The following is a 16576-nucleotide window of genomic DNA, read 5'->3' as shown; positions in this document are numbered from 1 at the left end:
CACACACTTCACAAGGTTTTGCGAACTTTACTCGCTCATTACACATTCGTGATGCCAAGTAGCTGCATACACCAATGAGTCTCATGTGATGATAATGACGTTTTAATTGTCAAGCATGTTTTAAACATGTTTTTGTGTTTTTAAGAACATATTTTAACTTTTTTAAACCTGGATTGATATCTCTCTTTTTGAGCTGCATTCAAACTCCTTTCAGAATTATTTAAACCTCTGAAACCTGAGCAAATTCAACCGATTTCTTTCTAAAACATAGAACAAAAGGCAATGCGCAATTATGCAAGAAATGTCCTGCAAACTTTTTAAGGGCAGGGAAAAATGTCCAGAGGCTGTGCTTGATATAACTATCATAATTCTATACTTAAAATTATGTTATACAATTATTATAATTTTTGTAAGCACTTTTAGGCCATTTCCTTGTTTTTTTTAATATATTTACATTTCTTTTTCTTTTTTCTTTTTTTTGCTCATTTTCAGATAGTTTTCTTTTAACTTTTTATTTTTTTGCTATTTTTTTGGGCCATTTCTTCAAGTTTCTTTTTTTTTCCAAGAGAAGAGAAGATACTGAAAAGCACCCTGTATAGCTCCTCTTGCATGCTAATGGCTTCTGATGGACAATATTGCCAAACAAGAAAAGCTTTGATAAAGCCTTAATTATTTATTGAAAACACGCTAATGTAAACTATTTTCTTGTGCTCCACTTGTTCAACTATGCAGGCGTGAAAGCTGCACTACCCACTAGTCACGTGCTCAATTGAAAAAAATATAACATTTCAGCTGGTGAATAAAAACTGCACATTTACAGACAATGTATACGAGTATGTAGGTGACTTAAAAGTTATTTGTTGATGGATAAAAGGACAGATTAATGGATGAAATGAGTATCTGATGGATTGACTGATTGCTACCTGTCACTTGGTGCTGGCGTCGTAGCTCCCCCAGCTCTTGGCTCAACTGCATGACGTGACTGTTCAGACTCTGCCTCTCTCTAACGGCACTCATCATCTTCTCCTCCCCATTCTGCAACTCTTCCTGAAGTCTCTGCACCTCTCCTCTCTGTGCATCCACCTCGCCGCTTCTTCTCGCTGCCTCCTGTCTGGCCTCTTTCAGCTCCTCCTCTGACTGTCTGAGAAGCGCCACATGTACCTGCAGCATCAGTAAACAGTGAATAAGTGTTTATTATGCGCGCACACACACAGCATTTGTGGCCCTTTTGAGATCAAGTATCTTGCTAGATTGTGTCTAAAATGCACTTCACACTTGGCATAAAAGAGAGCCTAAAATGTGTATTGAGTGACAACTTATTATTTGATTTTGCTTCCCCACTTACATTTGCTTTTATCTAAGGGAAACCTTGACTAAAACTTAAAAGAAAATAGATAAAAACATATTTGCCTTGGTCATACAGCTAGACAAATACTGGTGGTGGACATTTGGTAGCTTGCTGCGGATGCAAACTCAAAATCTTGCCAAGCTGTTTGACATAGCCAAATCAAGAGTGTTAAGGAATTCCAGAGGCATACAGCAGTCGACTCTGCATATTGCAAACTTATTGCAAAGTCCTTCACGCCAGTTAAGGATGGATTTATGTTCACACCTCACATACTGTACAGTCTGTAGACACATGTGTCCCTGAGTTTATGCAGATATTAAGACTTGATCTTGGTAAACGTGACATGTCTATCACTTGTATGTGCCAGGGGACACACAAATTAATGTGTAAAATCAAATGTTCCCACTTGCACCTATGTGTAGGAAAATACACACACACACACACACACACACAAATGATGTGACTATGACTGCCAGCAATGTTGGCACTCTGCCAGGCTAGAGTCACCACTTTGAGTAATTTGAATATTTAGTGTCCCATTGAGCTCTTAATTGGAGTCAATTTCACCAGCCTTGGCACGTTTGGTACTTTAATTAATGGCAAGGCAATTTGTTTCTGCCAGGCAATCACAGGACAATCGCATGAGTGGTGGGTGTGTGTGGTTGCCGGTGGAGGTGGGTGGGTTGAGTACTTTGGGAACTTGAATTGAATCTCAAGCTCTTAGCCTGAGATGCGTGCTGGGCAACATTTTAGGATGGTGGTTGAGATGTCTTCAAATTTAAAAGAAGAGGGGAGGAGGGTCAACAAGTATGGCTGTCTCTAAATGAAAGGACAGATCAGAAGATACGCATTATCTTAATACCTTTTGGGTGTCCGCCAGCTCAACTTCTAAGCGTGTAACTTCCTTTTTCAGATGCATCACTTCCTGTTCCAGCCCGCTCCGATCACTCATGTGTGTGTGGTGGGATGCGAGGAGACTTTGCTTTAGACCCATCTTTTCCTTCGCCCTATGGGAAAGAAGAGAAAAGAATGATTGGCCCAGTGTAAGGAATGCATGGTACCAATGAACCCAGTGAAAGAAAAAAAAAGTCTGCAACAAGAAAGAAAATTAAACCAGATAACAGATAAGCTAAATGAAAAGGAATGATTTGACTAGATTATGTTAAATTATCCATGTGACACATAGTGTACCACTGTGTGCCATTTGGCAAGTAGACTGTTAAGAGAATGAAAGAGAGAGAGGAGGGGGCGGAGGCAGATGGGAAGGGCACGAGAGGAGAGACAAGGACAGGGACCGAGATCAGCAGAGGAGAATGAGAGTTTTATAGACTCAGTTATTACTGTCTCTCCAGCTCTGACTTCATCTGAAGAATAGCCTTTTCACACTCCGCAAGGCGCTCAACCTGCTCAGTGCAGCCCTGAAACACACACCCATACAGAAACATACAAAAAAAGAACGTGGGCGCTGGAATGTAGCTCCATTTTTTTTACCACACATATGAAACAAACTTTAAGTCTCACTCTGTATATACTGTCTGGTTTTTTTTATAACAGCAAGAATGTAAACAAATTTCTTATCTCATTTGTTATCTCTGAATGAATGGTTCACAGTGATAAGAAAACATACATGTTTGTAATGTGTAATCTTAACATGCAGAACAGAAAAATGTGTTACCCTACCTCTTGTAGCTGCTGTCTTTGTCTTAGCAGGCTGAGGTACTCCTCATCAGAATAAGAATGACTCTTTCGATATAGCTGTAAGTCACACTCCAACATTAGTTTCTATGAGCAAAGAGAGCAAGAGAGAAAGATGAAATATAGTTAATACCGCAGCAAATACTCACATCAGTATATGTATATATTACCTAATTGTAGCCACCAAAATGCAAACAACTGATCTGAAACTGGAAAAAAAAAAAATTAAAGGTCGCTGAAAAAAACAAAGACACAAAAGGGTGCATTTGTAACAATTTTGAAATTGCATTTCAACAGATTATATGCATTTTGGTTCACTGTGAAAATGACAATGACACTGATGTGCCACTACGGAGACACATCATTACGTATTACACTCATTTGTGAATTGATTTGTTGCATCACAGAGCACAGAGACACATTGGCCTTGATGTTCTGAGCACAGTTGACAAACTCCCACACACTGGCATAACATTAACAAGTGCGTCTAATGTAAGAAACAACAATAGGCCTTTTTATAAAAGAGGAACTTTTTAACAGTTCAAAAAACAAACAACCTTTTTATGGCTTGTGCACTGCTAGATGTAAGAAAGATCATAGTTCTTAGAACTATTTTTAGGAACATTTTTAGAGCGAGGACCATGAGTGACATAAGTGTGCAGTGACTGGTCAGACACATGAGCCAGCGCAGCTACACCATTTTTAATAACCTGTTACAGACAACACAAACTACAGCTTGTAACCATAGACTGTATAATTAATGGACGTAACTGCCATGATGTCACCCATTGGTTTGTGGACTGCCGATTGACGCCTCGACTTTGTCATTTCAGCCATCGCCATCTTGTTCTTTTTGGAGTCAGGAGGTCAGGAGTGACTATATTTGGATGAGAGGTTGGAGCTGTGGAGGAGCGAGGGGTGGATCTGACTCACAGACTGCGGTGACACCTCGCAGTAAGCTTGTCAATCAAGCGACCCCACCCTTAAATATGCATAACTAAAATGTAAATGTATGAGTAATAACAAAAATACATAAATTAAACAATAAAAAAAAAAATCAACCTCCGCACAGTTGTCACTGATGTTGAATTTAGCTAAAGACAACAGACAACTGTATATTATTTATAATATATATTTATGTACGAGGCTGTAAACATGTTTATCTCTGCTGTAAAGTCTGGCATTTTAACATGGGAATCGATGAGGATTTACTCTGTTTTGGTGCCAACCTCAAGTGGCCATTCAATGACCTGCAGTTTTGGCACATCCGCATTGGCTTTATTATTCTGCGTCAAAGGTTCCTGCTTGATAGTAGTAGAAAAAAAATCGATGAAGACAGAAAAATGGACCAATAGTAAAGCCAAGGCTTTATTGAGCAGGTGTGACAGGGGAAATAGAATGCAATTTTGAACTGTCAAAGCAAAACAGGCCTAGGCTAGCTTATGTCGTTCTTAATGGCAGTGGGAATACAAACAGTAAAAAAAACCTTGAAAGTATGTTGTTTTTGGGCAGCTCCTCAATGGGCAGTTCTTCTCAGGAACTCCCCATAACAGTTAGGTCTGAAAAACACCTAATACCTACTTTAGGATCTTAGCAAAGTTCTCTTACTTACGAAGGAATATCTCCTTGGAGGAAAAGACCTTGTAGCTCATTGTGTTTTTTAATGTATTACTAAATGTATCACTTCTCTAAATCTTAGTCTATTAACTGCCATCCTTTACAGGAAAATTATGGAAATAATTCAAAAGTAGACAAGGAGAGAAATTCCACTTGTCTAAGTGTTCATCTTTATGTTATAGTAAAAGATTCCCTGGTCAGAATACAAATGCACTAGAATAGAGATAGCGTCAAGATACTTTACTGTGTAAGTAATGCTTCTTTTTCCATTTGTGCTACAATATTAAATATTGTAACTGGTACACTGATTTTATATACATTTTTGTATTTGAAAAGTATTTCGCTTTTTCTTTCAATTGTGATTTTCTTGTAAACAGGGAATGAAGACATTAGTGATTTTAGGGTTAGCTGAGCCCAACAGTGACACGAGGTAGAGAATTAGCAGGACGTGAAGCTCCATAAGAACTCCTAACCTCTTGATAGGCGCCTCACAATCAAAGTCATTAGCCAGTGTAATAAAGGGCCTGAGATACAGCCATTCTTCAACAGCCTAACTCTTTTATAACCAACAGATTAAAGTTGATTGGATTAAAATGACATTCTGCCCGTCTGACCTTGGCGGCAGCAGTTAAGTTCATCCAAATTAAATTTCTCCGTAATAAAGATGATTCATTTGTTGCCTGACGTAGTAAATATAAAACAGAAAGAAAAAGGAGAAAAGATTAAGTGACACACATCAGTGCACACATGCACAAACACACACTTGTATGCTCACACATACACATGCATGCAATGACACAAGCACACAAAGGATAATGCATGCCCTCACACAAAACTGATGAAGCTAGCGAGCACCTCAGAGAGCACAAGGAGACACCCATTTGACTTAACACCAGTACATGTAATCCAGATCTTCTTGTTGAAGTTACATGAAAACTGCATCCTTAAAGAATACAAACAACCACTGTTCAGACTGAAACAATATTTTTTTTTTCATTTTAAGATGAAAGACTGCCCCCAGTGGCCACCAGTCTGGTCATGTCACCCGCCTACGTTTCCACTGATCATCTCCAGAACAGCCTCATTTATTGTTATATAGAAATATCACAAGGATGTTTTGTCTTGTATTTGCATGGGGCATATAATAAGACTATGGGCCCCTGGGCACAGACATGTAAAAGGCCACGCCACCTCTCCTACATAAGAGCAAGACACAGTCTTTGTGGTGGTTTTGCCTTAATTTTGTTGTTGTTTTGCATCTCTTTGTAATTGTTATGCATCTTTTTGTGGTTTTGGGCCTTTCAAGCCCCTTTTACACTGCCTCTTCAAGGCTGGAATTTCACACTGTTATTTCACTGCACCGTTCTGTGTATGAGGTACAACTGCGGAATAAGGGGACGGAGTTGTTTCGCAAAGAGGAAGAACAGAAGCCAAAAATGTCAGCAAATTGGGAAAATAATGAGATTTAGGAGTTTCTTAGACCCAGAGCAGAGTACGTCAACAGCCACCATATAAAAGAGACAGTAAATGATTGTTTTTACCATGTTAAGCCGTTGTTATTGTTTATTGTATGTGTCAGCCCAGTCATGCCTCTTTTGATTTCACGATGCCGGCACGCTGACTAAAATCCCAGACTGAAAGCAGCATGATGCTACTGTCATAGTGGCCCTTTAGTGCAATCTCTTTGTAAAGTAACTTTTTTGGTCATTTTGTGTCTCTTTGTGGTAGTTTCACCCCTTTTTGCAACTATTTTGTGTCTCTTTGCAGTTTTTTTTGCATCTCTTTGTGTTCTTTTTCTGTCTATTTCAGGTCATTTTGAGTTTCTTCCTAGTTGGTACATGTTATTTTGCGTGACATTTTGCAGGTGAAGGCCAGGGGGCCCCCTGACACTTTTGGCACCTGGACCTGTGCCTGATAGGCCCATTGATTTCCACTTGTATAATTATTATGTCTACCTATGCCACTGTAATGTGTACATGTTTGTCCTGACCTGCTGTTTGAGTGTGTCCACTTGCTCCTGCAGGGATCCCATCAGGCCTTTAAGATGCTCCGTTCGTTGTTGACTCTCCCTCAGTAGATTCTGATTGGTCTGGAGCTCATCCGCCAACTGGTCAAGAGCCTCCTGCGAGTTCTCCCATTGGCCAACCTTTTCCTGGTACCTCTGCTCCATCTCAGCGATTTCTTTCTTCACCGAATGAGTTGCTAACAGGGACTTTCTTAGCTGCCAATTAAACATAGTGATTAAAGCATTGCATAATTTAGACTGCGATCAAACTGTATGTAGAGAAAGTGTCGAGCTGATGAAATCTCTTCAGAGGCACAAAGCAAGCAAAATCCGACATTTGTAATATACTGTATTACTGGAAACTATGATGTACCTGCTGCTGAGAATACTGTAGTTCCTCTTCCAAAAGCTCTACCTGCCCTTGCACCCTGTGCACCTTCTCCATTGCTGCTGTGTACTTTTGTCTAAATATGGCTACGGTTTCTTTGTGCTCCTGGGCTTGTAAACTGGCATCTTTCAGCTCCTCCTTGGCTACTTTCAGCTGCTGATGAAGAAGTTCCATCTCAACCTCCTGCTTCTTGAGCTCCCCTTCAAAAGTCTTGACCTGAAAGCAAACAGTGAAATGAAAATGTTGATGAGAATAAACCCTTGCTCTTTATTTAAGTGGAACAGCTGTAGCCTGGAGGTTTGGTAGAGTGACCAAAACACTGTTAGATTTGAAAGTAGTGTAGGATTTTGACTCCCCTCGTGTATAGGTGCACTTCAGAACATTTACTGAATTGCTGCCAAGTGTGAAAGTGTAGAGAGCTGCTGATTTAATGTGTTGCAGGTAACTGACAAATAAAGCAGTAGGAAGTCTTAACGTATGCGCGACTAAAGAAGACCAAATAAACTTGGAGAAGTGCTGAAACTATTTCAACAAAAACCATCATCATAATACTCCACATTAGGATACTTGACATGATGCTTTAGTCATATGCTAGTTTGTGATAGTGAAATATACAGTGCTGCTCTACAGTAACCTCGCTCATAATGAAAGGGGAACCCAGGAAGTGAAACCAGGCTTAATCCCGGTGTTACACAAGGAATCCTACCGTAGCTCACCTTTCAAGGGGAGAGGTTGAGAAAGTTAAACCCGCTCTAACACTCATCTTGAGTTCATCCACGTTAATCCCGCTGTAATCTGGATCAGAACACGAGGGTTTACAACTAATGACAGCCAACTAGTTAGATTTCAGCGGTTCGCTGCGGCTCGGTTTAACCAGGGATTAGCTGGGCCCATCTAGGACTAACACTGGATGGAAGGCAGCGTGACTGGGTAGAAAACTTGCTCATGCAACGGAAAGAGACACAAACCAGAGGAGAGAAGAGGATGGAGGGGCACCATCAACTTTCATTCTCTTCTTCTGAGTCAAAAAACTGAACAACCTGTGTAGGGGTGTGTGTGTTTGTGTGTGTGTGTGTGTGGACTGTTTAAAACCATTGACTCAGCCCATGTACACTTTATTCAGGTGTGATGTTGACTGCTTTTCCCAAGGGTACACAAGGTAACAATTTTAAAGTCACACTGTGAAACACAAGAACAATAAAAAGTAAGTGTCATATACCAACTTTACCTATTATAGCTGCATGTGTGAACTTAGCCTGTCATATTTCTTTTAATATATCCGCTACCCTATAGTTCAAACACTAATGGTGAATTTAGCATTTCATTCTGTCGCTGGATGAAAGGCCCTGTAACAAGGCTTAATGGGAACACATGGCTTTCTTGTGACCATAATCAGGAGCTTGTGCTTTGTGGAAACAAACAGCAATCATTAAGTATGATAAAAAGAACATCATTTTGACCCTCATTTGGCCTGCCATTTGAGTATTCATGGCTGTCACATGACTACCCAAGATGACCCTCAGCTGATAATAACTTTCTTCTTCTTTTTTCATTTCATCTCATCTTTCTGTATTGATGTTTGTGTCCAATTGAATGTGAGAGGTTGACAAACAGAGGGGTCATCTTGTCTGGTTTAGTAATTCAGATGATGTCGACGGGGATGTATGTAAGTTGACTGCAAAATAAAGCTTGTCTGTTGTTGTTCTTGGCAAAAGACTGACGACTTGATTGTCCACTGTGATTTAAATCACTCTCACTCAGATGCATAAGTGCATCGGATTTTTCTTTTTATATTGTTCACTGGATTAACACCATAGATAGTTTTGCTGTAGGATCGAGGTTAGACTGACTGACAATTGAACACACAAAGACTATCCGTAGCTACATACTGCTGACTTAAACTGTCCTTGAGCTTCGTGACCTTCGACTCTCGACCCCTCAGCGTGCTCTGTATTTGGCTGAGCTCAGAGTTGTTCTGCTTCAATCATCTGTGAAGCAGGTCACTCCTCTGGCTCCAGTGTTGCGCATCAATCTTGTGAGTCTGTTTCACAGCTTCCAGGTCAGAGTTCAACTGATCTATAGATTCCCCTGTAGAGGAGATGGAGATGAGCGAAGGTGTAGAGGAGAAGAGAGAATTCTTCCTTACCTGTTGCTGACCGATACGCAGCTGATCATGTAGCTGCTGCTGTTCTTTCTCCTTCTGGTCTTCAAGGCGCTCGATATCTCTGACCTTTTCGCTTAACAGACAGGCCTCTTCCTGGTGTCCTTTCACTGTGTGTTTCAGGTGTCTAACCTCCCCCTCCAGAGCTGCCACCTGAGCACAGGAAAGTGAGGAAAGGGAATAACTTAATGTAGGCATACAAAGCACACACAGACAGACAGAAAAGAGAGCGAGGGGGCGGCAGTAGCCTAAAAGTGAGAAAATAGGGCTTGAGTCAGAGAGTTTCCTAGTTTAGTCTCAGGACCAGTTGGGAAAATGTGGGCAAGGCAGACATGAATGAGTAACGATTCCCCTTTCCTAAGCTCCGACTTTCGAGGAGCCTTTGAGCAAGGTGTTACGCCTCCCACTGCTCAAATGGAGCCGCTCAGTAGCCAACTGTAGAAGACTACTGCTGGTTTGGGCACTTCCCTTGAGTGGATGTGTGCAACTCTGTAGGTGTATAACAGGTCGTTGATGGAGGAAAAAAACACAGGGGTGCTCGCTCAACCTAGCCTCAGCATATGAAAGGAAAAAACAAAAAATAGTAAGGCTAGTTTAAAACCCTTGTAGTACTACCTAGAATTGGATATAAGCCCCAAGGCATATTTAAAATCCACAAAACTGAAACAAATTTGAGAAATCAAACCTTTTTCTCATATAACACAGTAGGAAGATGCAAAATTACTATTATTAAAAGGAACAGCTATAATCTTATACTCTGTTGGGCAAAACCTATCAAAATTGAAATATTAGAAAATGAAAATACACTCAATAATCAGAAAATAGATAAGAAAAACAGAGATGTCCTGATAAGGACATGAATAGATATAAATGATAGGAAAAGTGCAAATCAACATACAGACAAAAACAAGTCACCACACCTGCTCCTCTGTCCTTTGATGCTTCTCTTCAGCTGTTTTCATTTCAGCTCTTAACTGCAAAATCAACTGATCTCTGCTACGAACCTGAACACACAAATAACACTTAAAAAAAATCCAATAAATTGCATACATTGGCATTTTAACCTATTATTTTCCTTTTTTGGGGGGATTTTTGGTTATCAACATGTTGCTACATAGCTCTGACCTACACATATACACACAAACATATGAACACAGAGACATAGAGAGACCTCCAGGTGTGAGGTGTGAAGTTTCTCATGGCTCAGGGCCAAGTCAGCCTCCAGTCTCTCTTTGGTCTGGTTGACGTGGACAAACTCTCTGCTCCGGTCCTCCGTCTTGGATCTCAGCTCATCCCTCTCTTTGCACAGTTTCTCTAAAGCCTCCCCTCTTTGGTGCAACTTGGAAACACGCAATATAATTAAGCCACTTACTCACACAGTGGTACAATCACATTAGGACAATTAAAAAAAATTGAATTACATTTAAATAATACCAATAAATGCCACAGTAATAAAATAATAACTCCAGGATCACAAAACGCACTCAACATTATCTAATGAGCAATACATAATAAGCTTAATTAAATTGATTCCAAACTTGAATTCCATTATCAGATAAAAATGACAGTAACTGCTTTTATTTGAGAGAGGAATCAACAACCGAATGTTCTTTTTAACACAGTTAACATTAATATGAATCATGAGCATTAAAACTTCAATCAGTTTTGTGAATAATGAAATTGTTGTTTTTACCTCTGTCTGACATTTTGCATGCTGCTTCTTACTCTCTGTGAGCTCCTTCACCAGTGCGCAAATCTTAATCTCTCTTTTCTGGATCTGGAAAACAAAAACACATTTCTCACGGTTTAAGATTGTTGGACGATGCTTTTTTTTTTTTTATTGCAATACATGGATGCTCTTTTTGATTAAGCTTTGACAATGTAACATTATGTTAAGGATCATATCTCCTTGAATCATTGCCAACACAAACTATATCTCAGGAAGCCAGGGAACTTAGGTCACTGTTTACAAAACTTGAGATAAAATATTCCAGTCTTGTTTTCATATTTGTGTTTAAGGCAGCAGCGGTGGTGGGTGGATGACGGTTGTTTATGCTTCTCTTGAGTATACAGTATATTGCTTGAGTTTGTCTGTTTCCTTGGTGACCTTCCCTAATTACCCACTTCAGTCCTATGCCAAATGTGTGTGTGTGTGTGTGTGTGTGTGTGTGTGTGTGTGTGTGTGTGTGTGTGTGTGTGTGTGTGTGTCTGCACATGCTTATACGTGGGTGTGATGCCTCACAAGTTTGCTGGGGAAATGTTTTGGACTTTTTTTTTTAATCTTTTCTACTTGTGTTCACAGACTGTGTGTTTTCATGGGTTTCCTCTGTTTGAGGTCAGTCAAAATGGCAATGTAGCTGCCATTGTGTGCTGTCTATTTTGAGCCCAATAGGTTCCTAACGTATTTTGGGAATTATAGTATAAGCTCTTATGTTTGACAAAAAGTGTCTTCAGATGCTAAATCATTTAAGCTTTTAAAAGATGCAACCAGGTAATTTCCAAAAAAAGACTGTTGTAATCACAGACTGTATAAAATAATACACATAGCTACCGTGATGTAACCTGTTGGTTTACGGACGGCCACTCTGAAGCCTTGAGTTCGGCACTTTGTCCGTCGCCATCTTGTTTTTTTTTGGAAACAGAAACAATCATATTTTGACAAGAGGCTGGAGATGTGGAGGAGCATAATCAGGATCTGACTCACTAACCCCAGTGACCAGAAGTGAAAACTCAGCCTGCCACTCAAGTGGCCTCACCCTTGATGATGCATAACTTTGGGCCTTAATTAAATGTAAAAGGGTGAGTTATAAAAAAAACTCCCCCCTGTACATTTATTATGGATGTTGAAATTAGTTAGTTATTTATTCTGTTTTGGAGCCAGCCTCTAATGGCCAGTCAATGAACTGCAGTTTTTGGCACCTCTGCATTGGTTTCATTTTCCTGCCTCAGAAGTTGCCACTTGGATCTCACTCAAGCAGCCTCGCCCTCAAATATGCATAACTTTCGTAATTCACCCCCTTATAGTTGTCATGAATGTTAAAATTCATAGAGAACAAAACTACTGTTTGTACCAGGCTGTAAACAAACATATATATTACTGCTTTAAAGTTTTAGTATGGTGGTCAACGGAGATGTTATTGCTTCTAAAGCCAGGCTCAAGTGGCTATTCCAGGAACTGCAGTTTTCGGTACGTCCATCTTGTCTTACTCTACAACCTAAAAATAAATAAATATATTTGCAGTCTAATTTACACTAAACATTTACTTGTACTACTGGTATAAACATGTGATGCAGACGTAGTTTCTTTGGATTTATATAAACACACAGTCCTTCATGCCAAACTGAGTCAAATGCTCACTCTCTCTTTCTCCATCCCTCCCCACCTCCTGTCCGTCCTGCATGATCCAGGGATTGTTTTGACCAGAGTTGAGGGCTCGTTTGTAACTGTCTTGGGGGATTGATGGAGTTAACTTGGCTCTCTGACCTCTCACCTCTGGCTGTCAGCAGCCAGGCTCGCTAGACACACTAAACCTGAGCTACAGCAAGGGGAGGGAGGGGAAAAAAAACCCAAAAACTACTGTATACACACTGCTTGGCATGTAGCAGCTAAATCACAAATGAGCACCCCTGTAAACATGCACAGACTGATACAAAGAAGTAGTACTCTGGATATTTTACTATCAATGTACATCAGATAAAACAGAGCAAAAAAAGAATGACCAGAGCATTAATTTAATGTTATAATTACAAGTCCTTCCATTTACCCACAGCAAATACAACACTTACACTCTGCCAATTTTTACATCTCAGCTTGATTTGTCTTTGAGTATGTGTGTGTGTGTGTGTGTGTGTGTGTGTGTGTGTGTGTGTGTGTGTGTGTGTGTGCGTGAATTCCCAATGTGAGCATGTGATAGGCAAAATGGATGTTGATAAACACCGGAGGATGTCGTGTCAAAACAGACAACTTGTCAAAACGACACGCTAACTAGGTCAATCACAAAGTTTAAGGAGAAACTTTGGAGTGGAGCTTTGGTTTATGCATATTTCTACGTGGATGTCTATGCGTGTGTGTGATAAGCTTCTGAACGAATCTGCGGGAGGGGACCTCCAATATCGAAGGTATTTTTAAATCAATGAGCTCTTAAGTGTATCTCAGTCTCAATGTGTTCACACACTCGCACGCACACAACACTCAGCACAGATAGAATCCCTACTGACAGGCAATGACAAGATAAAGAGAGGGAGAAATAAGGGGGGAGAGGACGACAGGAGGGGGAGAAATAATATTTGAACAGTTGGGGGTGGTGGTGGGGGGGTGACGGGGGGGATGAAAGAGAGAAGTGGCAAGGCAAGAAAAGAAATGAGCAATAAGAGAGATCAAGAGAGAACGCGGGGAGAGAGAAAAATCAGTCAGCTATTCTGACGGTTATAAAGCATTGTGAGCAGGACCAATGTTTGTCCAAATCCAACCTTGAAGGCTTGAACAACCTTCCACAATACCGCTTACCTTCCACTGTTCCGCTCTTTCTGTCTCCATTCAGTCTTGTTTGCTTTTCCATCCCCCTCACCCACTCCTTGTCAATTTCAAATAATATGCAATTTCTTATATTCAATGCGCTTTTATAGACGACTTATGAGTGTATACTTTTTCAAATGAAGTCCCTCTTGGGAAGCTGGAGACACACTGTGCCGGAGTGTTAACAATACATGAAATGATTGGACATCACACATTGAACTTACATTTGCAGATCTTGTTTTTATGCAGCATCTATAAGCTCTGACGCAACAGCAAAATGGAGCAAAAATGCTCAATATTTCCAGTATCTTTGCTTTTGATAGTCTTCATGCAGTTATGAATCTAGCTCCCACTAGCGTATTTAGTGTCAAACATTTTATTATCATGTTTTTACTGAATGATTGTGATGGGTCAGAGAGAACCGTCAGGTATAGAGGTCTCAACCTAAACTATAGAAATGCCAAATTTTGGCATGAAAAAGCTGTTCAACCTCCCTAAACAAAACGGTTAAGGTTTAAAAATAACACAGTAAGAGCAGTAATGTTATTTCATCAAATATCATGGGATATTTAAGAAGCAAAAATAAAAACTGTAGTTATGTATTTGACAGCAAAAACAATTAAACTTTTAGCTTCTGAAATAATCAATGTTACGCTACTCCTCATGCGTAAATACACACTGTGTCAAGGGGGAGTTGGCTGCGAAGCATTAGTGGACAACAGCCCTGCTCTGCTCTCTGCTCTGCTCTGTCTACATTTTAGAGAATGTAATTAATATTTTCCTCATTTATGATGCATTATTTTACCAACCCACAACCCATCTGTGTGTCCGTATTTACATATGTAGGTGCGTTTACCTATCTGAATAATGCACCCTTTATGCAGCAGGAAAATACTTGACTTTGGATAAAGGTTTTCTTGGTCGGTTGTACATTTGGTTTGTGCCAACAATGTGCCTGACTGCACCTCATTTTAAGACCAACATGCACAGATGTGCACAAGTACACTTGCTACTTACACAACATGGCCGCTGGCTGTAAAAATGAAAACGTTATCATGTTTATGCTTTAAAATGTGCCTCAGTGATCCGAACAGAAGTGCACAGCCGAGACACATTACCGTTCACAGCTGTGAACTTCCACAGCAGGTAAAAGGCCCCCACGCACAGTTGATTCCAAATTCTCACGATACATGAGCGGTTGTGCCAGTACAGCTGGACATACAGTATATTGCTGTCCGCAGAATCCACCATATCTCTATCAGGCAACACTTTGTCCAACTTGTCATAATATGGATAAGTTGCACAGCGTTGACCCACTGTCACCAAAACAACCACAGAGTCCTGCCTTGATAACGTACTTTCCTGTCATGTCCTTGTCGAAGATGCATCGGGATGCTTTAACATTTACACTGCAAAATATTTGCAGTCAAATGTGGCCAAGACCACCTTGGTACACAGTGTGTCTTGGTTGTTGTTTACACTTGTATTAAGCGCTGCCCACATCCACAATGATTTAAAACCAAGTGTAAACAAGGTCAAATTTTGTAGCTACAGTATACTTGTGAACAGAAAACTACCAACTTGATCATAAGGTATCACCTCTTATCTCAACTTTCCTTCATCCCTACAACCTACAAACTCTCTCCCCTTTTTCACATTTCTCACACTAAATCCATCTGTCTGTCTAGCTCCTCCTATCCTTCCTCCTGCTGACATTTATGACCTGAACATTTAAAAGAGAAGCCTCCAGAGAACCATGCAAGTGACTTTTGGTTCAAGCAGATCATCTCTGAGACAAAGCCCCTTGTCATGTTAATGGCTTCTTTACCTTCAAGTTCCTCTGTGGGGGAGTTAAGAGCAGAGTAACACTTAAACCACATGTTAAAGACTACAGCAACATGTGGCCATTTGCATGATGATGATGTGTGTGAGTTAGTGAGATGGAGAGAACTATGAATAGAGATGGAGGGCAAGTAAAAAGGGATACAGATAAATAAAGGATAAGGGATTAAAAAAAGACATTAGAGAGGATTTTTGTGCTTAAAAATGCTAGTTTTACACAAAAAAGCACAAACATCTGCTTTTGTTTAGTGAATTTACCCATGTCATTTTTGTTGTTTTTCCTGTACAAACCATTTGATAGCTGAGTTCACCTGAACTGTAGATGTTCTGAATATTAAAATCAGTGTTTTGTGTTATTTCAATGGCACTATCAACAAATATATAAGATGATAACGCAAGAAAAAAAAGAAATATAGAAAAGTGTTCAGATTTTTATAACCCCCTAAGACTCAAGCCACACCAGTGCTTCTTCTCCTACTTCATAATCTACCTCCCAGCTGTTTCAGTGAATTATATCTAAAAAAAAGTGAGAGGACTAATCATTTTCTACAGAAAAGGCAAACTGCTCTCCTATTCTTTTGAGCAAAGACGCCTAAGTGAGAGGGGGAGAGTGTAAGAGGGAGAGTGAATCAGCAGAGTACATTTCAGATGAAGGAGAGTGTTGACAGTATTTGTTCAGCTGTGCTAATGTTAGGACATTTAGCGCTGTAGAGGAAAATACTTAACCAAAAGTTCTCTCAGTTTCACTTACAGTATATTCAAGTGGGAGCAGGCACTCTCTTTAACACACACCTACTGCTACCACTGTCCATACAATGATGGAATGAAGTGTGCATGAGTGAATGCAAAGCTGTGTGTGTGAGTGTGTCCACGTGTATGTGTGGGTGTGTGTGAGAAAGAGCTTGTAATAGATCAGAGAGAGAACAGTTTTGGTGCACAAAGCAGGGCCAGATGTGGAGCAGAAACCAGATCCCTGAACAGAGTGTAATGGTCCATCCGCTGAC

The 16576-nt window shown here is 40.1% G+C and overlaps 1 protein-coding gene across 3 annotated transcripts in view; it reads right to left on the bottom strand.

The window, feature by feature from the left end:
- The window catches only part of LOC121960984 (uncharacterized), a 163996-nt gene that overhangs the window by 87565 nt on the left and 59855 nt on the right, over positions 1–16576 (bottom strand). For all 3 annotated transcript variants that reach the window (XM_088072334.1, XM_088072336.1, XM_088072335.1), the window contains exons 11-20: positions 10908–10991; positions 10386–10553; positions 10135–10218; positions 9200–9367; positions 7039–7269; positions 6651–6881; positions 3029–3130; positions 2690–2766; positions 2211–2355; positions 924–1161 (exon numbers count right to left, since the gene is read on the bottom strand). In XM_088072334.1, the coding sequence (XP_087928460.1) occupies positions 924–1161; positions 2211–2355; positions 2690–2766; positions 3029–3130; positions 6651–6881; positions 7039–7269; positions 9200–9367; positions 10135–10218; positions 10386–10553; positions 10908–10991 (1528 nt within the window). The remainder of the gene's footprint in view (positions 1–923; positions 1162–2210; positions 2356–2689; positions 2767–3028; positions 3131–6650; positions 6882–7038; positions 7270–9199; positions 9368–10134; positions 10219–10385; positions 10554–10907; positions 10992–16576) is intronic.

The sequence above is a fragment of the Plectropomus leopardus genome, chromosome 21 (assembly GCF_026936395.1).
Source record: "Plectropomus leopardus strain MGB_pleo_1.0 chromosome 21, ASM2693639v1, whole genome shotgun sequence".
NCBI classification, from domain to species: Eukaryota; Metazoa; Chordata; class Actinopteri; order Perciformes; family Serranidae; genus Plectropomus; species Plectropomus leopardus.
The sequence above is the reverse complement of the archived record's forward strand: the minus strand, read 5'-3'. Positions and strand labels throughout refer to the sequence as shown.